The 27580-nt window shown below is 35.5% G+C and overlaps 2 protein-coding genes across 2 annotated transcripts; one reads left to right on the top strand and one right to left on the bottom strand.

Moving 5' to 3' along the window:
• Positions 1 to 3471: 3471 nt before the first annotated feature.
• Positions 3472 to 7275, bottom strand: LOC132548227 (sodium-dependent phosphate transport protein 2A-like). The gene is made up of 7 exons (XM_060212062.1): positions 7221 to 7275; positions 6690 to 6821; positions 6233 to 6424; positions 5922 to 6040; positions 5376 to 5444; positions 5168 to 5258; positions 3472 to 4597 (listed from the first exon to the last, which is right to left on the bottom strand). Exons 2-7 carry the CDS (start codon positions 6769 to 6771, stop codon positions 3555 to 3557), a joined length of 1596 nt encoding a protein of 531 aa, XP_060068045.1. The 5' UTR covers positions 6772 to 6821; positions 7221 to 7275; the 3' UTR covers positions 3472 to 3554.
• Positions 7276 to 12252: 4977 nt separating this feature from the next.
• On the top strand, positions 12253 to 27184 carry LOC132548228 (sorting nexin-10-like). Its single transcript, XM_060212064.1, has 6 exons — positions 12253 to 12329; positions 17605 to 17691; positions 18156 to 18256; positions 18995 to 19093; positions 22663 to 22821; positions 24300 to 27184. Exons 1-6 carry the CDS (start codon positions 12327 to 12329, stop codon positions 24799 to 24801), a joined length of 951 nt encoding a protein of 316 aa, XP_060068047.1. The 5' UTR covers positions 12253 to 12326; the 3' UTR covers positions 24802 to 27184.
• Positions 27185 to 27580: the final 396 nt, after the last annotated feature.

Below are 27580 nucleotides of genomic sequence, written 5' to 3'. Positions count from 1 at the left end.
TCATGAACAAAACCACCATTTATGAGTTTCTGATACTTTCTAGGAATGTTTAAAATTTGGAATTATCATATTTGTTAGACCACCCAATTCTGTGGTTTGCTTGTCCAGAACTTTTGAGAACCACGACCCTCTTTTTTTCAATTTCTTGGTATTGAAGTTTGTATTAAATCTATATAGATCAAGAAATTCTTGTAGTAAATAAAAAGTGAGATTTACAGTATCTTTAACCATGTCATTCAGTGTAAATATACTTTCATTAATCCAGTGTTGGTAAAAAAATGATTTATTATCAACTTGTATATCATTTTTGTACAAGTTTTCAAAATAGAATCATGATTGATTAAATGCCTCATAAAAAGTGATGATTTGTACATTTATTCCCTAACTATGAAACACATCTCTCCAGAATTTATTTGAAAAGTAGGAGCCACGTAAATGACAAAAAAAGCATTACCACAGTTTTGCAACTTCTTCTGGTCTATCATGGTATCTAGGAGCACAATCCATTTGCCATCTGATAAGATAATTCAATTTATTTATATCTCTCTGAAGGGTTTGGTAAAGTAATAAACAAATAGTTGAGCTGTGATATCAACAAAGATTTTATTACATTTATTTTGCCAATAGGAGTCAAATTCCACTTTTTCTATGCATTAATTAAAAAATTGAGTTTTTTTTATCATAATTCAAATGAGGGATTTCAGTCAACAGAAAAGTCAACTCCTAAAAAAGTAAACCTTTTTTTCCCCACTGTAAGTTTAATTCTGATAAAAAAGGTTCTTTGCTATACCTTTTACTACCAAACCATACAGCATTTGTCTTGTCAGTATTGGTGTTAAGTCAAGATCTTTGAAAAATTATTTAATTCAATAAAAGACTCCCAAGTTATTTGAGAACCATCTAGCTCTAAAATAGTATCAACAGCATACTGTAAATTCAAAATAGCTACATTTTCCACTTGGATCCCATTAATATTTTCATTTCTCATCAGTTTTGCAAGAAGTACTTCAAAGTAGAGAATTAAAATATATGAAGCAATCGGGTTGACTTTACGACATCCATGTTGGATGTTGATGAAATGCTTTTTCATAATCATTTGAGAGTAACATACATGAAACCTGTTTGATCAATATTTATTAATTTATTGAAAACTTTCCATAATGCTTTGTGAGATATAAGTTTCCAATTTTTGTATGAATTGTGGAGGTTAACTCCCTTGGTAATACAGGTTACAATGTCTTGTCTTTGTGTGATGAAAAGTTGACTGACTGACAATTGTAATTGATAGATCTACCAACAAAAACAAAAAAAAATTAAAAGATATTTTTGTCCCAAGCTGGTGCCTATTACAGCCTACACTGAAGCCCTTGGTAAGGCCCCATGTATCAAGCCATGTGTTGTTAAAAGCTGTCCCACAAGGCAGAACTGTAAAGGTTGATATTTTCAAGGAAAGAATTAGTTTGCAAAATCAAATATATGTACCTTAAAAATGAAATTGTTTGTTTCAGGACTACTTGTGAAAAGGACATCTTTATTGCTTCAGGCTTTTGCTGCGGCTGCAAAAAAATATGAACCACTGAAAGAAATAACAAGAGGCCCAAGGGGTCTGCATCACTCACCTGGGTGATTCAGTTATTCAGTCAACCATTTTGTCACTTGAAGGTCAGATCCACTGCTTATGAAAAAACTGGAGTTTCATTTACCCAAGAATGCTTCAGAATAATGAACACCACTGGCCCCCGAGGAGGCATTAAGACTCCTGGTTTACACAAATTTGGGTTCCTTTCAACCATCTTTGTTTTAGACCAAATATGGACAAAATAAATGCATTACCATAGAAGAAGGATTATAAACAATTTTCTTCATTTCCTTTTTAGCCCCTCCCATTCCGCCACAGGAAGTTAAGTTAAGACACATATTTAATCCCTGTCCACCAAAGATACTCCAGGCTAAATGGGTACAGAATCCTAGCATTCCTTCAAAGAAGGTGGATTTTAAAGAATTTCCCCCGTTTCACCTATCAAGCCTGCCCCTGGGAGTTGAGACTCCACATTTACATAAAATGTATTACCTTTCATCCAAGAATGCTTCAGACGAATTTGGGCAAAATTCGATCAATTTTACTGGAGTAGCCATTTCCTCTTTCTTGGGCTCATCAGTGATGTTAAGGGCCTGAAGTGTCTCAAGAAGGCAAATTTCAAAAATATAAAAGGTCTCATAAGTGTAACAATATAGATTAGGAGGCGCTTTTACACAATAACTTAATATAATTTACAAAGACAAGTAATATGTATGTCATACTTATGAAGATAATTAAGAATTCACTTCACTTCCCATACACCAATCTAAAGACACTAGACTCCTGGAATCAGTCTTCTGTTAAAATAGTTTCACACCCAAAATCATGTTCAAATCTGGTCCAGGAAAATTTACCATTCTAATGTGAACTTTCAGATCAAACATTACAAACTCAGGTTGTAAATTTTATTGTTTTTATTAAATAATAAAGTGAAGCAAAATATTGCTAAGTACAAAACAGCATTGATAATGTTATATACTGTTACAAAAATTTCACAAAACATCATTGTCCCTGTATTCACAAGCTAAAAATGAGACTATAAAACAGCATAAAAATGCAGATATACAAAATCTCATAAAATCAGCAAATAATCTGTTATATGTAAAACAACATTATTTATTGAAAGTCTCAATCTACCTGAATTTCAACTTGGAAGACAAAAACTTTTGAGATTCTTAAACTAAGAGGGGAAAAAATCAGATTCTTAAACTAAGATGGGAAAAAATCAGAGTTGCCTTTACAAAAATGCATTGTACATAGGAATGTTACCTGTAAAATAAATTGCCTTATAAATAAGGACAACAAATATCAAATCAATAAATATTTATGTATTTACAATATTGTGTATCTTATTGGTTTGGGCTTCTGAAGGTTTACAAGGGATGACAACTTGGCTAACAGCCCAGAAGCTAGGTTATTACCAATGTGAAAACTTGGCAACCTCAAAGATGATTGTATACTATGATAAGCTATGATAAGCTAGATACAGCAGGCCTTTACTGAAGTGTACCAGACCTTCAAGCCTTTACTGAAGTGTACCAGACCTCCAGGCCTTTACTGAAGTGTACCAGACCTTCAAGCCTTTACTGAAGTGTACCAGACCTCCAGGCCTTTACTGAGGTGTACCAGACCTCCAGGCCTTTACTGAGGTGTACCAGACCTTCAAGCCTTTACTGAAGTGTACCAGACCTCAGGCCTTTACTGAGGTATACCAGCCTTTACTGATGTGTACCAGACCTCCAGGCCTTTACTGAGGTGTACCAGACCTTCAAGCCTTTACTGAAGTGTACCAGACCTTCAGGTCTTTAATGAAGTGTACCCGACATTCAGGCCTTTACTGAAGTGTACCAGACCTTCAGGCCTTTACTGAGGTGTACCAGCCTTTACTGAAGTGTACCAGACCTTCTACCTGTAGGCTATTGGATGACTAGATTAATCTTACCAGCAATACTTGGATCAAACTAATTAAAAGCTATCATATAATAGTTTCCCTTTGGATTATACTAGGAAGAAGACTTTGCGAAGACTCTCCTGGAACATTGCGGAACATGTCAACAACACATTGATCTGAAGAGAATGTCTGAGATGGCTCTTTGAGTTGATCTTTAGTAGTATGAAGCAGTTCTGCTGTAGAACTGGCAGTGGAACTTAGTGAGCTACTGTCCACAAATGTTTTAGGTTTGAACAAGTCACAACTACATGTACAAGAGCATTTCCCACTAAATGCATACAGTACTTTGGTGATTATACTATCAAGTGGTGCCAGAGACCTCATGAATTCTGGCAGGAATTCCCAAGTTTGGAAACATTTTGGTAAAATATGTGGCCACTTTTTTTGTATAATATTCAAAGTCACTATTAAAAATATGATAATACCAACAAAGCTGGAGACACAGATATAAGTGATCTTACCAGCCAAGCTTAGCAGAAAGACTGACATTGGCAACATTAAAAACATCAGAATAAGGTAGAGAACAGCAAACCAGCGGTATTTCGCTGTAGTAGCACCTAAGAATTTAGCCCCCTTGATTGGCAGTTTTCGCAATGCAGGGATTGGGTAAAACAAGATAATACCACTGATATTAAAGAACAGGTGACAGAAAGCAATTTGAAATGCAACTTCTGCCTTACCGCCTGATGCTGCAAATGCTGCCAATAAACCAGTCATAGTTGTTCCAATATTTGATCCCAAAGTCAACGGGTACATTCTTTCTATTTCTATGAGTCCCATTCCAACAAGAGGAGTGAGGGTTGATGTGAAGATGGATGAGCTCTGAACTAGAACTGTCATGACAGCTCCAACAATTATCGCCACAAAGCCAGTCAGATGACGACAAGGACCTGGAAACTCGGAATTTACAGTCTTCTTGATGGCCTTGGCAATTGAGCCATGCATCATGGAGTTGAGAAGTTTGACGGTGAAGATTAGACAAGCACACAGCATAACTATGGATGCTATCAACATTATTAATCCAGTTGCTGTGTCACCAAGGTCAAGTATGCTGAACAGTGACTCACCTGGAGGAATAAAAAAGGTTTTATTTTGAAAAAACCCTAGTTATTTACCCATCATAAATAATTTTGAATGACTATGATTGAAAAGATGAATTGTTTGAATTCAATATGCTATTCTTTTTAATTACTAAAATGTAGTTTACCTTTTGTAGTTTCCTATTCTCAGATGCTTAACTTGGTAAATTACGTATATTACTTAATTTTCTATTTATTTTATTATTCATTGATGCTGAAATTATCTTACACACATACACTGACTTCCTCGAACATCAGATCTTATGATCAGGTTTGCCTTCAGGACTTTGTTTTCTACCTAATTTACTTTCATTTATATTTACATTAATCTGATATATTCCTGATCAGTTTTGATAGTAGCATGAAACAAGTGCACATCAAACTTACTACATGGAAACCATCTGTTTTTTTTCTTTGTGATTTACATAAAATACATTAAGAATTCAGCATTGTGATCTTCTCATATGTCCATAATATTTCCAAACATTTTTTTTCCATTTCAAACATTTCTTTTGCTAGTGTATTTGACATTCCTATAAAATCAATGCAGGTACTTACATTTCTCCGTTGGTATTCTTAGAATAGTCTGGGTTAAATTCCCATCAGAACCATTGGTAGTGACGACAGTTTCATTGTAGTGGCAGTACACCTACAACAAGACAAATTTCTTTTCAGCAAATCGCAATAAAATCCATTTTATTGTTTTTTTTAAATCACAACTTTTAAAGGTACATGTAGTTACTATTTTGAAAAGCTGTTTTTTTACCTTGAGAAGACTTTCATTTTCATGTCCCTTCTCTCCAGCTGCAATTTTAGCAATCAATTTTTTGTTGATCTGTAAAGTGTAAAAGAATGACAATACTATAATGTGTGTTACTAATAGAACACTGATTAATACAATATTTGTGTATACATTAAATTTCTGTGCTGTATATACATATGTCTTGGAAACCAATAACATGGCCAAGAAACCCCATCATGTTCTTATGATCCAAGGAAAATCTCTGTGGTCGATGGTGTAAACGTATTGTACCTACCTACCAGGTACACATGTAGTTTGCCATTTTGACTTGGTACATTGTATAGAAATACATTTTTTGTAACATTTTATTTAAATACATATTTTTGTTACATTGTATAGAAATACATATTTTGTAACATTTTATGTAATTTATTTATATGTATTTATCAGATACATATTTTTGTCACATTGAATAGAAAAACATATTTTGTCATCAATATTGAATTTTATAATGACTAATAGCTATACTGAATCTGGGTATAAGACTGGAACATGTGAAATTTAATGTACCTGTATGACCTTAGAGGTGAAGGGTTTGGTGATGACCTTGAGAAGCTGCTGGTTTCCTATACTGCTTGAGGACAGTTCACACTGACTTACTATCAGAAATGTTAATTTTTCCAGGTAACCTGTAATTTCAAATACATAAAGGTCAAACTCAAACATTTAATCATACACCTTTCCATGCACCACTGCAGAGGACATTTATTATAGTTTTGTTTCTCAAACAGTTATTGAATTAATATATACCGTACATACAATATGATACAATAAGCTTCTAAAATTCAGAAATATTTTTGCAGTCCCTTAAAGTGACCTACCAGTCAATACTTCCAGTGGCAGCAATACTACAACACTGAGCCAGTTGAACATGTCGTGTACAGTTGCCCCGGCAAACGCACGTTTGAATGTCTCTCGATCGCCAGACTGGGCCATTGATACTATGGTGTTGGTAACACTTGTTCCAATGTTGGCCCCCATAATGATAGGAATGGCAGGCCTAACCTCCAAAACTGAAATTTGTACAAATCTAAGGGTGAAAAAAATCGCAAATTTTTTTGTTCTTCTTTCATGTCACAGTATAAATGTAAAAGATTTTGTAAACAATTTCATGAATTTGCAATATTAACTGAACATTCACTTTAAATATAACATGTCACAGAACTGCTGCTTTGAGTGTAAATTTGGTAAAAAAAACATTTCAATTTAAGTTGACCAAATCTCATTCAGTGATTTTTTCATAGCAACATATGTAAGTTAAGCAAGTGCCAGACTTACTTCCGGAAGCTACCATGGTAACAACAATGGAGCTAGATGTGCTTGAACTCTGTACTAGAACTGTGGCCAATATGCCAATCATCAAACCAGTCACAGGGTTTTGCAGCAACTCCGATTCCTTAAATACAGTACCTGAAATAGAGAGAAAGTCATCAGTATTATTAAGCACAAGCTGTATATTACATGTATATTTTCTCTTTGACTTAGTTTACATCTATATCAGTGATCAATCTATGTGCAAGTCCCCAAATCCTGTTCTCATAAAATTTTCATGGGACTCACAGAATTTCTGGAAATACTTAAAATTTTCTATTGTGGAACCACAATTGCCAATTGTTTTTGGCAATTAAATTCAATTAAGTTAATTGCTACACTTTTATGGTTTTATCAACAATAAATAAAATATCGGAGACTTATGACATCATCTTTACATTTCAAGTTTTCATAATAAGAAAGCTTTTTAAGCAAATGTTACACAAGTATTGGACATTTGTATTCCACATGTATATGAAATGTTACTAGCATACATACCGGCAGTCTTGCCTCCGAGAAGCCTGAATGCTGAGCTGAGGAAGCCCAGTGAACAGATAAAGAGATAAAGAAGGATGAGGAGGGTGATTCCTTTGAAGATCACCAGGACTACATGCTTCACCTTTCCACTTGTACCCAGGTCTGTAATTAAAAATCCCTTACAGGTCAACAAAGTCAAACAGGCTTGCTAAAGACATTATTTAAATTACAGGTAATACATATTGTATTATGTAAGACCTGCATCAATCACCTGGATAAGCAATCATGAATAAACACTCTCATGTATGATTATGAAAACATTTTGTTGAAATTGTCTCCCTTGCCTACGAAGGGGGATAATTTTCCAACAGTCAACAAAAACCAATTTTGTAAATGATGTACTACACAGCCATATACTTAGAAATCAATATAGATTAAAATCAGACATCTAAATTTTGAATTGTGGCTCGAGATTCTGTGAAGTCTTTGGTTGGGCTAAACTGCATAAATGTGAAATTTGATATCCACAAGTGTAATACCTAGCCTATTACTACAATGTGTAATCAGAGTGTGCTGCATGTAATCAATTTTCATCACATGATTGCCTTGTTAGAAAGTTACAATAATGTCCAACAACCATATTTGGGTACCCTGTAATCATGATGAAATGGTGTCATACAGCTGTGTGTACCAGGGAATGTCAGAATGGATTAATATTCAATCTTTTATGAATGGCATGGAAAAAGTACAATTTGCAATATCTTTAATTGCAAAAATAATTGATCATGTGATAAAAACTTCATACAATTTCTAATTAGATATTCATAAAATTTTCAAAATGTTTGCTAAATGGAAAAGTTGTTGAAATTCCAATTTTATATCTCTTGTGAAGTATTAATTGATGTCATGCAAGATTCTACAAGTAAATATCAAAATGTAGAATAAAAAAAATACATTGTTGAATCATAAGCCTTCTGCCACAAAAGTACCCACAATTTGTAATTTGATGAAGATAACAAATTTTCTTAAATGGCCTGTCAGTGTGGATGGGGTATATATAGGCCTATCCACATTCATATTTGACATTCAGCCCTGCCCCTTGTCCTGAAGTCCAATTCCCAACTTCCCCCCGTCCTTGTATCACTCCACCCCATACCAATAAGAAACCCTTATGAGACTTGGTTACAAATGTGGGTTTCTTTTGTGACATTCAGTACCATGGGTGTATAATTAATGAAAAGATAAAAGAAGAAACAAAATGGGTAAAAAATAAAATGTAACAAACTGTGGTTAATCACAAATTCTTACATTGCAGATTTTGATAAGTTTGGTTACAGTACCACGGACTTGGATCTATTCATCTATATCCACGTCCATGCCAGTAACTTGTAATGGGCTACTTGTTAGTCCAACCAGAATAATCTAGTATTACAATATTACGAGGTCTTTTTACTAGCATTATCTTCTCTGTACTGTTCAATAAGCCTCAATATGCTGCGTGAAACGTGAACGACTGATGTATCTGGTTGGACCCCCTGGCCTGATTATACTCTGCAACTAGTACATTTATAATTAGGCCTATATGTCGTGAACTTGCGAACAAAGGGATCGGACACTCAAAATGCCGGGCGGATGATATTTTTGCATTTCTTACCATTAAATTTGTTTCAATAAGAACACAGAAAGGAATATTTTCTAATTAGCGTTCGATCAACGCAAAAAAAAAGAGAAGAAAATTACATTATTAAATTTGATTTTCTGTCCCAGCTGATCGTCTAATCCCTTTGATATGAGTTCGCCACCACTTTTAAGTGAGGTGTGAAGCACGCGTTACCCACCAATGATGGGACCGTCATGATCATCATTCGAGTCTGGCGTGAGGGGGTCATGCTCATTCGGCCCCTTATCTGAGAGAACCTGCCCCTCGCACAAGTTGGATGCCCCACAACTGTCAGCAGTAACGGCCCGTATCATACAGGTAGCGCCCTGATCCTGTTTTGAAGGCACGAGGACATTGTAAAGCCAAATACATAATGGGACATAAATCCCACAATTAAATAAGGCTATTAATTTTCAAAGTATACATTTCAAATTAACTTAGTACTTACATTAGAATACTCAGTATCTCGAATCCATATGCTGTTTGTAGAGTTTCTGTCAATTTTATCGACATTTTCCGTGTTCATTTCGGGGATGTTGCTTCCTCTACCCATTATGTTCGCCACGTGTTATGACAAATCTGGTCGCTACCAACCCATTTATCGCATGACAGGGTATTATCGCCCACGTTTGACACACGTGTTCATTCATATTGGATCTACGTCTCTGGATCATGCAATAAATTGTGTGTTTCAGGATAATTTTAGGCATTAATCAATGTTTTCTTGTATAATCACTGTTAAATGTTCGTAATCAATTTTGTTGTTCTTTTTAATTATTTCGAAATAATTTATTTATAAAGTACATCATGTTACTAATTTCAATACACATGCTTCGTTCGTGACAGTACGACCTTCACACAACTCGGATGTATTCCGATTGGTTGAGAGGACACACCCACAGAAGACGTCACTCGTGATCGCATAACAATTTAACCGTGAAAACCGCTCTAAACCGAATCAGACAGAAAACCGGTATCTAGCGGCTTTAACATAGTGTGAATACCCATTTTCATCATATTTAATATTTTAAATACAATTAGATGTGTACATCAGTGTAAATATCAGTGTACACGTTTAGCCTCTCTGGAGTATCGAGGATGATCTTCAGCGTGCCTGTTGGTCAAAGAAATATTTGTATGTTATACACGGTTTATATTATACAATAAAATTGTTGGAAGGGGGGAGGGGGTATCACGGAAATATTCATAACGATTCTTTGATTTGTAAACACCTAGTTATCACCCAAACCCTAACTTAGTTGTTAGCTGGTCTAGTTCACAGTCTTACTGGTCCATGTCTCTGTATGCTAGACATGGACTCAGACTGTTTTAGAATATCAAGTTATAAATAATTACCGTTATAATTTTGGCGTTTCGGATCAAACTAGGAGGACATTAAATAGTGTAAGAAACTCGGGGACTAGAAGCCAGATTATTGACTGATGTAACCAGATCAATATCGGTTCTTGCCCTAGCTGTAGTTCAGCAATGTAGAGAAGCCAAGAACCGTACATTGATATTGTCTAACAAAGGCTATTGGTAGCGGTCACTTTTATCTTAGACTTGTTACTTTATGTACGTTCCCTTCTTTACAAAGATTCATTAATGTCCGTTTTTATGATACATTGTATATCTTAGTATCATTTTTTACATAAAAAATGGGTGTACCTTAGGCATAACAACAATTAATAAACATTGAAATTGTGTTTGATTTTGAGCATCTTAAAGAATGTGTGTTGTTTCCAGCCTCAAATACATTATCGAAGTAGCTTCCATTAGATCACAAGAGCTATTTCCTTTATAGGATTTTTTTCTGATATTAAACTTCAAAATTACACAATCATCCTGTACACGTGACAACAGGTTGTGATAACTGAGGTATCGGTAAATAAACGGTATACGCTATTAATCTTAGGGCTTCGAATATTTATAAGTCCGTGATTAATAATACAAATGAAAAAATGGTGATACAATTTTACATTCTTCTAAAACGAAAAAGAAAGCACAGCGTGACTGTTTCATTCTGTAATAAACTTACAACCAGGATAGAAACATAAACAACAAAGAACTGCAATAAAACAAAAATAACGATAAAGCAAAGATTTACACAGGAACTCCTGAAAAAGTACAAGGAGAATAAGACCATGTGCTCTAGAAGAGTAAGCGTCTGATGCTTCATCGACGACATGTGTTCGACATGTAAATCTTGTTCAGTTCGTGTAAGTAATGTCGCGTTCTCAAATAAGAGCAAGGTATACAACAACGGAACCAACAGGCAAACTAACGAGCACCAAGCACTCCCAGCATCACATAGCCCAAAGAAACAAAATTCGCATGTCCCTATGTTACAGGCCAGCTACGCCATTGTCTCCGTTCCAAGGTGAAGGTCAACATTTCTATTTCTAAAAGTTTTTTTTAACAATTTGAAATTTTCAAACACGTGATTTCCACAAAAGGGATTCAGAGATCTTCATGGATTGCCAAAAGGCGCATACGTGAATAACGGTACAGCACAACCACGTCACTAATGACCCACAGTCACTGATCGGTCTGTTGTTACGACAGAAAAAAAAAACCCAACTTGATTGATGCTAAACTATTAAAAGTTGATATGTGAGTTTAACTATTACAAAGGGACGAATGAACAATTTAAAGTTAATATGTGAGTTAATTAAATTATTCAAAATTGTGTTCAGTAAGACATGTGTCAGATTTTTAAATCCGGTCCAACCATTTCTACTGCTTACGCAAAAGTGCCCGTAAACGATAGTTGTGCCCAACTGAAGTCCTCAGTCTGAAAGTTAGGGCGCTTTCGCGTAGGCAGTTGATACGGTTGGACCGGTTTAACCTACAATATACAGATCAGGACCGAGACTGGACAGCGGAATATTTCGTACGTGCAGTTTGTGAGGTCCATCCTTACCTGTCCGAAACTAACTTGCTGAATATCATTAGATTTCAGAATTTCATTATAAAAAGTGGGGTCGATGCACTCACATATTTCCGGGAGCATTATGCTGTAAAGTATGAGTGAAATTGATGGAAATTTAAGTTAATTGATTTATGCTTGACAGGAAATTCCATAACTGTGCATTTCAGGTCTAATATCAGGTACAAGTACTTCCGGTTGTACTAAAATAATTCCAGATCACATGAACTGTTCCAATCGGTATTTATTGTTATTGAAATAACCATGTAAAGAGTGATGGTACTTTTATCCATTCTGTTTCTTCTTTTATTTTGTTATTATTTTGTGTATGATTTTTTTTCGTATGATTTTATGTTTTCAAGCGTTGGATATGCGATGAAGCATTGCGAGTCATTAGAATGTTTGACTGCTGGCACTAAAACAAGCAATGTAGCGACCCTGAATTATTTACATCCTTAGTCATGTGATCAGGCTGGAGTATGGGTTTTTCAATGCTTCAGGAAGCTCCAGTTGATTAGAAACACAAAAGGCGAAAATAATGGTAAGTATGTCAAAAGTTAAATTAAATTGATATTGAAACTGTAATTTGTTTACGATCACAGATTTCTAGTTAAGTGGCTACAGTATGTCGACTGTGAATTTGACATAATGAATGTGTCGGATTGTCAGATGATATGTCATCTGATGTGGACATGTCTTGCTGTTAAAACAGTCCTATAATGTTAACTTAGTTTGGCAACTCTGATCTACTAGATATTATTAATGAAAGTAAAACCTATTTTGATAAGGAATGTTTACAGTATTGTGTTTGTCTTTATTTTTTACAATAAGTTTGGTATTGATTAATATAAGCATATTCAGAAATAAGCAGTTCATTGGGTGCTACAGTTATTGGTAATTGATAAACAGAGCTTGGAATTGTTTAAACTATATAATTTAAAATAGAAATAATATGACATAATTGTCAGTATTTTTTTAATTTAGAGTGTTACTGATTCATGAGGCTTAATACAAAGCTGATGGTGTTAAAGATTGTTATTTAAGTAAAATTCAAGTTTATAGCCAATCAGATGTTGGGCTTCTCAAACCTGCCCAGCGTCTGTGGTCCATCCATCCATCCATCTGTCTGTAACCAATTTTTGTGATAGCTATTTCTTGATCTCTCTCAAATCTCATATGTAGGCTCTCCTTGGTTCCTAGGTGTGCCTGTTTTATTTTGGGACTGATCAGAAAAACAAAATAGCTGCTAGACAACCATCTTTGGTTTGGCAGCTAAAGATTATTATCACTATTGGAATTTTCAAGGAATGTTCATATTTCATATCAGTAAGAGCAAAAACGAAAGAAAACAGAAAGTAAAAGTGCATTCTGGAATTTCAATTTGTTTTTGTTTCTTTTCTATAAATATATGTATTACAGGAAATCAATTAGTGCATTCAAGTGTGTAATATGACACTACATGAAAAAGGGTCATCAAACTTTCATTTTCTTCATTCTTTGAAAAAGTCACTTTAGGGTGAATCATTCATTCACAATTAAACTGAAAGCTTATGATTCAGATGCTGTTTAATTTGTGAAATATATTTTGAAGACTTTAAAGAAACTTATTCTTAATAACCAAAAGGTAAATTCTATTGTAACAATTTATTCAAATGATTTACCTTTACCCACTTTCAATGTCACTGGGTCGAATGTGTTCAGAATGTGTTCAGAACTGAACATTTCTTTTATCAACAAGCAATAGGTAGTGGGTTATGGTATTTTGTTGGTATTTTTAGCAGCATGTATATGAGGAATAAGATTTCAAGTTTGCAGAAATTGACTAAATGAACTGAAAAGATCGTCTTTGTGAGCTACAGAACAGGTGAGCAATCAGGGGGATGCAGGTCCATTAAGCATATATCATACATATGTTTTTATAATCAGATGACCCGGGGGCCTCTTGTTTCCAAATTATTATTTCTTTTCAAATTGATCATAAAAATGATATATGAAACCTAAAGCAAAAGTACTTACTTCACCATTTGACAAAAAATAAAAACAAATAACCATTTATTGTAAGGAGAAATGGATATCAAAGAAATTTTGTTGGCTATACGATGGAGCATCATTACCAGGGATTCCAAAAATTTATGTTACAGAATCCCTGGTGTTGGTGCTCCATCCTTTATCTGCTTGTTATTACCTATTGTCTATGGAGCTGTACTAGAATACTCCAGTATCCACCTAGGATTCCTCTACAGATATATATACTAACCGGTACCACCCACAGGACGTTGGACTCCTGTGCCTCTTTGTGTTTTACTATCAAATTCTATTGTAGTTAGAAAATTCTTTGGGTGCCCATACCACCTGACAGTCAAAATAGAGGGAACATGTTGGATTGGTTTGGGGATGTTAGGTTGGAATGTTGAACTGGCAAAATGTTGATTTAAGAGCTTTAACTTGTGTAAAAAAAATCGCTCTGATCCTAATTCCTCATTGATATCAAATTTATTGGAAATAACAAAGTTCTGCACAGCTAGGCCATGATGGGTTTACAAAATAACACAGAAGATCTAAGAGGGAGCTGAGGTATACAATACTACCAGGTTTGACTTTGGGCCAATCAGCATTGGTTGGCTATCCGTCCTTGGGAGATGGCTTGGAAATGGAATTGATATTTGTAACCTCAGCATTTTGAACTACTGTCAACATGATGAATCCCAATTATACCTGTCAAAATCAGTCCTGTTATTTGGCTTTAGTTTCATGATGTTATCATTAATCATACCATGTTTCCTATGATCTGTGTCTGACAAGACCTAAATGTTGTTAATGTATAAAATTTCTCTTGTTATGAAGACGCAAAATCATCCCCAATATCTAGCTTCACTCCTTTGAGAACCTTGTTTGACTCAGAATATAAAAAGAATATGATGAAATTCCCGCTTTATGACTATATATAATTTCTTATGGAGGTGATCAAACTTATGCTACAGGAATCAATCCCAAGTTTTGAAAATTAAGCTGTTAAACAACATCTCACACAGTATTATCACCAGGCACATCTCACACAGTATCATCACCAGGCACATCTCACACAGTATCATCACCAGGTACATCTCGCACAGTAGCATCACCAGGATCTCACACAGTATCATCACCAGGCACATCTCACACAGTATCATCACCAGGCACATCTCACACAGTATCATCACCAGGTACATCTCACACAGTAGCATCACCAGGATCTCACACAGTATCATCACCAAGTACATCTCACACAGAAGCATCACCAGGCAAATCTCACACAGTATCATCACCAGGCACATCTCACACAGTATCATCACCAGGTACATCTCACACAGTAGCATCACCAGGCAAATCTCACACAGTATCATCACCAGGCACTTCTCACACAGTATCATGACCAGGCACATCTCACACAATATCATCACCAGGCACATCTCACACAATTTCATCACCAGGCACATCTCATAAAGTATCATCACCAGGCAAGGCTCGTACAGTATCATCACCAGGCACATCTCATAGAGTATCATCACCAGGCACATCTCACACAGTATCATCACCAGGCATATCTCACACAATATCATCACCAGGCAAGTCTCGTACAGTATCATGACCAGGCACATCTCACACAGTATCATCACCAGGCACATCTCATAGAGTATCATCACCAGGTACATCACACACAGTATCATCACCAGGCATATCTCACACAATATCATCACCAGGCAAGTCTCGTACAGTATCATGACCAGGCACATCTCACACAGTATCATCACCAGGCACGTCTCACACAATATCATCACCTGGCAAGTCTCACACAGTATCATCACCAGGCACATCTCACACAATATCATAACCAGGCACATCTCACAATATCACCAGGCACATCTCACACAGTATCATCACCAGGCACATCTCACACAATATCATCACCAGGTACATCTCACATAGTATCATCACCAGGCACATCTCACACAGTATCATCACCAGGCAAATGTCACACAGTATCATCATCAGGCACATCTCACACAGTACCATCACCAGGCACCTCTCACACAGTATCATCACCAGGCACATCTCACACAGTATCATCACCAGGCACATCTCACAATATCACCAAGCACATCTCACACACTATCATCACCAGGCACATCTCACACAGTATCATCACCAGGCACATCTCACACAGTATCATCACCAGGCACATCTCATAAAGTATCATCACCAGGCACATCTCACACAGTATCATCACCAGGCACATCTCACAATATCACCAGGTACATCTCACACAGTATCATCACCAGGCACATCTCATACAGTATCATCACCAGGCAAGTCTCACACAGTATCATGACCAGGCACCTCTCACACAGTATCATCACCAGGCACATCTCACACAGTATCATCACCAGGCACATCTCACAATATCACCAGGCACATCTCACACAGTATCATCACCAGGCACCTCTCACACAATATCATCACCAGGCAAATCTCACAATATCACCAGGCACATCTCACACAGTATCATCACCTGGCAAGTCTCACACAGTATCATCACCAGGCACATCTCACACAATATCATAACCAGGCACATCTCACAATATCACCAGGCACATCTCACACAGTATCATCACCTGGCAAGTCTCACACAGTATCATCACCAGGCACATCTAACACAATATCATAACCATGCAAGTCTCACACAGTATCATCACCAGGCACCTCTCACACAGTATCATCACCAGGCACCTCTCACACAGTATCATCACCAGGCACATCTCACAATATCACCAGGCACATCTCACACAGTATCATCACCAGGCACCTCTCACACAGTATCATCACCAGGCATATCTCACACAATATCATCACCAGGCACATCTCACACAATATCGTCACCAGGCATATCTCACACAGTATCATCACCAGGCACATCTCCTACAGTATCATCACCAGGCACATCTCATACAATATCATCACCAGACACATCTCACACAGTATCATCACCAGGCACGTCTCACACAGTATCATCACCAGGCACATCTCACACAGTATCATCACCAAGCATATCTCACACAGTACCATCACCGGACACATCTCATACAGTATCATCACCAGGCACATCTCACAATATCACCAGGCACATCTCACACAATATCATCACCAGGCACATCTCACACAATATCATTACCAGGCACATCTCACACAGTATCATCACCAGGTTTATCTCACACAGTATCATTACAAGACATGTATCGCACAGTGTTAGCACCAGGTATGACTTGTGCAGAATCCTTATAAGACATAGCTCATACAAATTGTTCCAACTTATATTAATCACTCTTGTTAGGTGGAAACTGGATTACACATGGAAAACTTAGGTGGTGGACAGATGACCCCATACCTTTATTACTTCCATTCCAGGAATCGACTATTGATGCCTTGTCGAAAGGGAGTGCCTTTCCACTTAGCCACTCAATTTTACCCACCTTGGGTTTCAAGAGATGGACAATTAATTTTTCATGAGACCTTTTAAAAGATGATATACCCTATATTGAAAATGCATTAACAACCCATGGGTAATATAAAGTATTATCCTCACTGGCTACTAATGTTAAAAAAAAACCATGAGAAAGACATATGATTAATCTCATTTTAAAATGTACACCTCATGGACAGTACATAAATTACATCACAGAAAATTGTAAAAGCACCTCCCAAAGTGAAGAAATGAAATACCCACAGACAGTAAGAAATTATGGTATTTGAATTAATACATAGTAATTTGATATTTACAGTCCTCTTTGGATGTTTGTGTGAGGAATCCTGTAACACATAACACCTGGGACAATGGACGCTATATTACTTATGAGATTGCCATCAAAGTAAGTATACATTAAAATGTTGTTTTATGTGGATGTTTTATGTAAGATATAAATTTTGATTTCACCCACATTGTGTCTGAAGCATCATTGAGTCTATATGGCTCACTTGACTGTACATGGTTGAAATTGCTTCATCAAAACTAAAGGGAAAAGAATTTTAAATATCTACATACATATCTGTTTTCCCATTTGACCATTTTTTTGTATCTGTCTATAATATTTTTTCTTACAGAACATGTCTCAAAATCCCAGTATTAAATAAAACATTTACTTTTGCCTGTAGTACTTCTGGGATGTGAGCATGAATTTGAGGATGCATTCAAAAAGTGAAAATCTCCAAACTAAGCTGTTTAAGCTGTGTTGATGTTCATTTAGGAAGCAAAAATCAAAGATATTTCTATTCTTCTGTCATGCCATACATAGAGGTGAATAATACAGGTGTCTTGTTGATGTTCTATTTTCAGACATCCAATTGTGCCTTCAGTTTGTCACAATCTCTGACTCGCAGACGATATTCAGAATTTGAATGGCTAAGAAAGAGACTGCGCCGGCACCATCCATTGCTGTGAGTACATAGATTTCCCATGTTTAAAAGTCAGACATGCCTCTTGTTGAATCTTGTCAAAATTATACAAGCAATTTTCGGACCATGAAATATGTACAACTTTAAGTATTTTAAATGCACAATACGAAATATTACATTCATCTGTTAGCTAAAGCTGCTTTTTATGGAATCCCCCTTGTCATGGGAAATATTAATTATCAATGTATTGCATTAGTTAGCATTGGGAAAGTATTGGTGACGTCATGCAGCGATATGGCATGTTTAGAAAATTTACTGTCTTATTATGAATGTTTCATATCATATCCCTGCAATGAAAATGAGGGTGGGGGTGGGGGGAAACCAGAATCAGCTTTTCTGTCGATCCATCATTTTGTGTTTAGAGCATAATTTTGCTCACAGTGAAGCAAGTTGCATGAAACTTGCTGTATACATTGGATATATTAAGGTGATGTGCAATGTTCAAATTCAGGGCCAATGACTCTTTGATGTAAGGGTTATTGCCCTTCAGTAAGATTTTATGTCCCGAGCATAACTTTGTTTACACTTGAACAAGAATAATGAAACTTGGTATACCATTTAGTCAACTAAGACTATTTTCTGTGTACCAATATTGGACACCATAAGTCCTTAATTACAGAGTTATTGCCTTTTGTTAAAACTTGTTGTTGTTGCAATTACCTAAACATTTAATTACATTGTGTAGGTATAAAAATAACACAACATATATTTGCATTATAGAAAACCACCACCACTTCCACCTAAGAAAATCTTCGGGGATCGGTTTGATGCAGAATTTGTAGCATTTAGAATGAAGGGTCTGGAGAACTTCCTTGTCAAGTAAGTCACAAGTTAATAAGTCAGTCACAGGTTAGTAACAATGAAAGTTCTGGAGAATTTCCTTGTCAACTAAGTCATAGATTTATAAGAAAGTCACAAGTTTATAACAATGAATGATCTAGAGTATTTTCTTGTTAACTAATATTTCCACTGGTACATCTACTAATCCTGTACCTTTGACACTGACAATCCTGTACCTCTGAAACTGACAATCCTGTACCTCAGAAACTGATAATCCTGTACCTCAGAAACTGATAATCCTGTACATCTGAAACTGATAATCCTGTACCTCTGAAACTGATAATCCTGTACCTCAGAAACTGATAATCCTGTACGTCTGAAACTGATAATCCTGTACCTCAGAAACTGATAATCCTGTACCTCAGAAACTGATAATCCTGTACGTCTGGAACTGATAATCCTGTACCTCAGAAACTGACAATCCTGTACCTCAGAAACTGATAATCCTGTACCTTTGACACTGATAATCCTTTACCTCTGAAACTGATAATCCTGTACCTCTGAAACTGATAATCCTGTACCTCTGAAACTGATAATCCTGTACCTCTGAATCTGACAATCCTGTACCACAGAAACTGATAATCCTGTACGTCTGGAACTGATAATCCTGTACCTTTGACACTGATAATCCTGTACCTCAGAAACTGATAATCCTGTACCTCTGAAACTGATAATCCTGTACCTCTGAAACTGACAATCCTGTACCTCAGACACTGATAATCCTGTACCTCAAAACTGATAATCCTGTACCTCTGAAACTGATAATCCTGTACCTCTGAAACTGATAATCCTGTACGTCTGAAACTGATAATCCTGTACCTCAGAAACTGATAATCCTGTATCTCTGAAACAGACAACCCTATAACTCTGAAACTGACATTCCTGTACCTCAGAAAAAGACTAGATTATTATAATCTTATATATACATATACAACTCAATTATATCACTGCTAAATGTATTTCCTACCAGGAACAGCCATTCTAACCATGAATATATATTCAAGATGTATGACCATGTCTTATCAATTACTGCCTTTTAACTTAATTTGATCCTTCAATTTTATTTTATAGGTTCATGTTTAGTTTAAGTAGAAAATTTTGCTGGTAGTTAAGGGTAATTCAGAGAAACAAGATCATTTGTGAGATGTCTGCCTGCTACACTATTGCTTACATTTAAGATATATTTGTAATAAGAGATAAGTTTATCATGTGACTGGTCACATCTTCAGTTTCCTCATTCAAGTAAAATAAGTACTTCCCTCTGCCTATAGACATCATCAGTGAACATTGATATTGATATGAAACCATTCAAATTATTGGGATAAATATTCATTACTCCAAATGTTGATTATTACAAACCAGTAACTTTTCACAAATATATGTTAAAACTAGATAAAATTTATACTTGTTTGGGATCCCTTTATGGTTACATTAAAGCTAGATATAAATAACTAGTGTATTGATGCAGGGCATCTCATAATATCCAACAACATCCAGCATTATTTTATTTGTTACAATAACTTTTACATAAAATCGGATAGGAAAACATTGATAGCATTGTGAGAATTTGATATATTACCATATATATTAAAGTTTTATAAGACAAATTTCCAGACAGTTTCATGAAAAAAAGCAAGTAAACTACAGCAGCATAGCTCAACAGAAATCTTACAATTAATTGCCAACTTAAATTCAGATAAAGAATTTGGATGTGTATTGTATACAGCATCTTTTAAAAATCCCATAAAAAATTAATAGGGCTGAAGTCTGAGGAGTTATGAGGCCATATGTTAGCTGTTTTAAAGGAAATCAGCTTCTAACCAAATCTTTTATCCAACCAACTGAGAACAACTCTGGCTGTGTGGGGTGTCACTCTGTTCTGCTCAAGCCAAGTGTCCCCTCCATGAATGTGTCTTCTGAGCAAGTGTGTCTGGAATTGTTAAAAATGTTTCGGTACCATTTACTATTCACTGTTTCAATGTCACTATATAAAGGTAACTAGTGTATTGATGCAGGGCATTTTTCCAGTTCAAATTTCCAACAACATCCAGCATTATTTTAATTGTTGCAATAACTTTTACATAAAATCGGATAGGAAAACCAAATATCATCAACAATGACGATGTTGTCTTGAATCCATCTTGCAGACATAGTCCTGCTGTCAATGTCACTTTGCATAAGATGCTGCATTACGTAAATTTTATATGGACCTAAATAGAGATCAAATCCTAAAATTCTGTGTACACTTGTGCAGCTAGCAGTGTGTGTAACATTACACGTGATTTATGTGGTATCTCTTTAACGATCTTCCACACCTGCTGTATTATTACTTCCTTTCTTACTGTCCTTGGTCTGCCATCAATATCATTTGTGTCCATTGTTTCAAACGGTTCCATTATCTCAAACTTTTCACAACTCTCAGGATCTACTGTTTACTCAATCTCTCCTCATCTGGATACCTTTTCTGCATCAATCTAATAACCCTTAAAGGTGATTGTGATCGAAAATATGGCTTTAGCACTTTCTTTGCCTGCTGTTTGGAATTTTCGCTTAACTAAAAATTGATCTCAGGCAAATCATTAGATAATTGAAGGAAATTTCTTTAAATGTAAGTTTTTCATTAGATTATGTAATACTTTTCTATGGTTGTTCAGATTACTAAAGTTTAGGAAGATCATTACAGAGTTATTGCACTTTGTTGAGATTTTGTGTACCAAACATAGCTATAAATTGCTTCAATAAAACTAACGAAACTTTTTGTAAACATTGGTCATACTAAGAAAATGTGCAGTGTACCAATTTCAGGGCCAACAACCCCTTAGTCATTGCCATTTTTGTTTTAAAATTCATGTCCAGAACATAACATGGCTTGCATATAAACTAGGATAATAAGACTTGATTATAGCATTGGTCAGTATATAACTTCAGGGCCTGTAACCCCTTTATCAGTTATTGGCCTTTGTTAAAACTTATATCCATAGCTTAACCTTGCTTTAATTTCAGTAAGTATAATGAAACTTGGTGTCAGCATTGGTCATACTAAGACACTGTGCATTATACCAACTTCAGGGCCTGTAACCTGTTTATGAGTTATTGACCTTTGTTACTTAACCTTGCTTTCATTTAAGTTAGTATAATGAAACTTTGTGTAAGCATTGATCATACTAAGAGGATGTGCAGTGAACCAAATCAAGGGCCCAGAACCCGTGAACTACAGAATTGTAGCTAAAATTTGTGTCCAATAAAATCAGTCCCACTGATGTTGTTGTTTGATCTAGATTACTAGAAGAAATTCTATGTTTGTTAAACTTATTTACCTTGATTTGATCTAGATTACTCGAAGTAAATCTGTGTTTGTTAAACTAATTTACCTTGATTTGATCTAGATTACTCGAAGAAATTCTATGTTTGTTAAACTTATTTACCTTGATTTGATCTAGATTACTCGAAGTAATTCTGTGTTTGTTAAACTAATTTACCTTGATTTGATCTAGATTACTCGAAGTAAATCTGTGTTTGTTAAACTAATTTACCTTGATTTGATCTAGATTACTGGAGGTAAAACTGTTCATGTCCGATGCCCTATTGCACCTGTTCATACAGTCAGACCTCACCTGTAAGGATATCGATGATGTCATGGATGGCAAAATGGCCCCTGATGTCATAGAGCATTTATGGCAAAGTGGAGGAATCAAGGAAAACTGCAGGTATTACATGTACTTCCTAATGATTGTGTGATGTTTAATTTACTCCACAAGAAAATTTGTTTGTTTTACAATTTATTTGTTTGATCTAGATTACTTTAGCACTGACAATTCTGGTGTTTGTTAAACTGTGTGTTACACCTGATTTGATCTAGATTACTCTGACAAAGCTGTGTTTGTTATAATGTCTGTGTGTTACACCTGATGTTGATCTGTTACACTGACAAAGTAAATCTGTGTTTGTTCTGTGTGTTACCTTGATTTGATCTAGATTACACTGACAGCTGTAAAACTGTTTCATGTCTGTGTGTTACACCTATTGCACCTGTTACATACAAAGCTGGTAAATGATTGGTTTCAATGTCTGTGTGTTATCGATGATGTCATGGATGGCAAAATGGCCCCTGTGTGTTACATAGTGCATTTATGGCAAAGCTGGTAAATGATTGGTTTCAATGTCTGTGTGTTACACCTGTGTTGACTTTACACTGGTAAATGATTGTGTGATGTGTGTTAATTTACTGTTACACTGACAAATTGGTAAATGATTGCTTTTCAATGCATGTGTGTTTACATCTAGTGTTGACTGTTACACTGACAAAGCTGGTAAGTGATTGGTAATGGTGTCTGTGTGTTACACCTGGTGTTGACTGTTACACTGACAAAGCTGGGAAATGATTGGTTATAATGTCTGTGTGTTACACCTAGTGTTGACTGTTACACTGACAAAGCTGGTAAATGATTGGTTTCAATGTCTGTGTGTTACACCTAGTGTTGACTGTTACACTGACAAAGCTGGTAAATGATTGGTTATGGTGTCTGTGTGTTACACCTAGTGTTGACTGTTACACTGACAAAGCTGGTAAATGATTGGTTATGGTGTCTGTGTGTTACACCTAGTGTTGACTGTTACACTGACAAAGCTGGTAAATGATTGGTTTCAATGTCTGTGTGTTACACCTAGTGTTGACTTTTAAACTGACAAAGCTGGTAAATGATTGGTTTCAATGTCTGTGTGTTACACCTAGTGTTGACTGTTACACTGACAAAGCTGGTAAATGATTGGTTTCAATGTCTGTGTGTTACACTAGTGTTGACTGTTACACTGACAAAGCTGGTAAATGATTGGTTATAATGTATCTGTGTTACACCAGATATTGACTTTTATGCTGACAATGCTAGTGTTACACCTGGTCTGAACTTTTACACTGACAAAAGTGGTAATTGATTGGTTATGGTGTCTGTGTGTTACACCTGGTGTTGAATTTTCCATGGAAAAAAGGTAGTAAATGATTGAGTATATTGTTTGTGTTACACCTGGTGTTTACACTGACAAAGTTAGTGTTACACCTGGTGTTTACACTGACAAAGTTAGTGTTACACCTGGTGTCTACACTGACAAAGTTAGTGTTACATCTAGTGTTTCTTTTGCACTGACAAAACTACGATATGATTGATAATAGCATCTATTTGTATGACAGAGATTTTAACAAGAATGCAGTGTTGGACACGAAGTCGGACCTGAGAACACAGGATGAATCAACTGAGGATCAAAATAGTGTTACAAGTGACAGCAGTGTCGACTTATTCACAGATAGCAACAGCTCATCATTGACAGATCAGGAGGAGTTCAGTTCATTCCCTCCACTGTCAGTGGTGGTGGATGCTGAAAACTCAACAGGACAGTGGAAAGACGACCAAAACAATATTGACACCAGTGCAGCCGTAGGCGAAACAGTTACTACACAGTATTTAAAACATAACAGTGAGACTAAATGTAATGAGAACAGGGAACAAGAAGACATGCAATCTGATTCTGATATAGAAGTGTTAAGTAAAGCTCTGGAGAGCGAAAGTGAGGATGAAATGGTAAATGAGCAGACTACACAATGTTCAAAAGGAACTCCAGAGCTCAGTAATAGTTCTAAACAGATGGATGTCAATTACGCAATGAATTTCAGCATAAACGGTGACATTTCCTGATCTTAGATTGATGAAATGTATTACACACCACCTTTAATATTATACCTCGTGTTGTGGAAACAGTTTGTTTTTAAAACAATGCATGTTGTTGTCTGAAAACATCTTAGTATCAGACAAGTCTTATTTTTTGCTTTCTGGTTGTAGTTAAAGCAGTTTTGGTTTTTGCAAATTATCCAAATGCTTGTTTTTTTTTGTGATTTGTGAACTCATGGTTCTCTATATGATTTGCCCAGTAAAAAAATAAAAATCATCTCTCAGCATGATGATACATGTATTAGTGAAATGAAATGTAACCAAAAATGTCAGTGTTCACATGGTAAAATGTGCAATACAAAATATGACTGTTTTTAAGTTATCACGTTTATACCTTGATGAATTAGCACACATAATGTTTTCCATTTGATTGGCAGGGAGAATGTATTATATGTTATAGTGGTTTATTTTACAGCTAAATCTCTTGCATGCATTTTTCATGATGATCTATTAATTTATTGCTTAAATGTACACAGAGCTTCCTGTCTTGTGGCTGTTATATACCAAATCCTGGAGATACGAGTGACCTCATTTAGTGTAGTAAAGCTTGGAATATTGTTATTAAAGCTTGTTGCAATTATGTTGATATTTTTAGTGTCAATCTGGGATCCATATTTTAATTTCTTTATTTCCCTTCGTGCCATTGAGCTGAAAATTGGTGAGGATGGTAAGGATGCTGGCCAGGCGTTATTTTTAAGTCCCTTCAAAAGTTCAATGTGGCCATCATGAAAATATATTTGAAAATCATACTTTTCCTTAACAATACTGTACCTATTTTGAACTTCTTCTAAAGTTCCACCCATGGGGTTTGGCTGAAACTTGCCTGAAATGATCCACATATGGTCCAGCCATGACTGCCATCTGCAAACTTTTTACAACTTCCCCTCTAGTATCACATGCTATTGAGCTGAAACTATGAGGGAGAGTTAAGAAACTAGTATGAATTAGAGTGATAATATTCAGAAACATTTAATAATTGTTCCCACTACCATTACTGCTGTTACAGATGTCAGCTGTCAGATGACTATTAAGGCATCTGAGTCTCTTCTTACTTTAAAATGTGTCCAGAATGAAAATATAATTAATGTAAATGTATTATTATTCTATATGATCTGAAAACAAGGGTTGAAAACTGCATCAAAATTATTCATGTATGAAAGTAAAAGTTTTGCCTGTCCTTCTACTACTTAACAGCATAAACATTACTCGTGCTGAATGGGACTCTATCAGCTGTGATGTCACAAGTTCAATGACTAAAGCAGTCACCGTTGAAAGAATAAACATGATCTGGAGCAGTCATGGCATCCAACGTCAGATTGAAAATGAATTTTTCAGTTTTGAGGAAGAATGATATTGCTGACAATAACGTTGTGTAGATGGTATATACAGATATATCCAAGCATGAAATTTGCCAGAATTTTCAGATTTTGAGGTTGGTTGAGGTCTGGAGGCATTCAATACACTTTCTCAGCAATGATGAGAAGTTTGTCAAATAAAAAATGTTTTCAGAAAAATAAAACAGAAGAACTCTCAATGTTGTTGATCAAAGATGAGTTTCTTTACTTCATATGAGAAGTTAGTTTGTAATCATTTTATTTATTCTACAGTGAGAACTGTTATTCCACTTCATGTTGTTTAACAGCAATATTTGGTGCCAGATTTTTTATATTTAAAAGTTATATACAGTCGGTGAAATATTTACAAAATAACTTCAGTATTGCTGGGTTTTTTTTCGTTAATGATAAATTGTATGATGTATTATATTCATATCATAATAACAAATTGACATTGTGCAATCCTTACACAGACTGATTTAGATAGCATCTGTGTGGGACAAGTGCTTCAAGTATATTGCTTGTCTGCTCAGTAGGAGCTCATTTCATAATTTAACATGTAAAAAGTCATGTCTGTGTATATGTGTCACTTTAAATTTAACTTTTAAGTAAATGTCAATGAAATATATCACAAAGGTCGCTAAAAAGTTCATATATCAAATGCAATATAGACGTTTCCCAGTATATATCTATAGGGCTGTTTTAACAGCATTGAACTTGTGATGTCACAGATGCACACTACCCATGTCGGTCAAATGACTTCATGATTTCAAAATTCAGCTTTACATCTGCACATCATCAGGTTTAATCTAGTCCTCTTGCTGCAATAGGTACTACTATCATTTTGTATAACCTATATATATATTTATGGAATTGTCATTTTTCCTTATTTGACTTTACTTTTAATGCAATTTGAAACCGTTATGAAATCTAAACCTCTGCCATAGAATGTGAAAATTTGTTACAGCTACTAGATATACACTATATAGATGCATCATTAAAATAGTAATTGATAATTTCAGTGTTTGTTGTACTGTTTTATAGAAGATTTAAAGTACTGGGAGTACTGATAACACAAACAACAAATAACAACAATTCATTTTGGTGTATTTGGACATGCTGGATATACTCAAACACTGACGATGTGGAACTTTTTCATTTGGTGAATTTCAACATTAATGGCATCTGAAAAGTATGTTACAAAGGTCATTATTGAATGTCAAAGATGAAGGCCAGTTTAATTTTTTCCTATGAGATGGAAACAAAAGAATGCTATTGGTTTTGCATTTCTAGCATTAGAATTGTTAAGCTAAACTCTCAAAAGTAACTGATGTCAAATGAAACTTTCTGATATGCACTAAGTTTCCATTACACATCACTCACCTCTCACACGACACATTATGCGACAGACA

This window comes from Ylistrum balloti, unplaced genomic scaffold (genome assembly GCF_031769215.1).
Source record: "Ylistrum balloti isolate Yb309-2 unplaced genomic scaffold, AGI_CSIRO_Ybal_v1 Utg370006, whole genome shotgun sequence".
Taxonomy (NCBI): Eukaryota; Metazoa; Mollusca; class Bivalvia; order Pectinida; family Pectinidae; genus Ylistrum; species Ylistrum balloti.
Note: the sequence above shows the minus strand (reverse complement) of the source record. Positions and strands in the feature narration are given on the sequence as shown.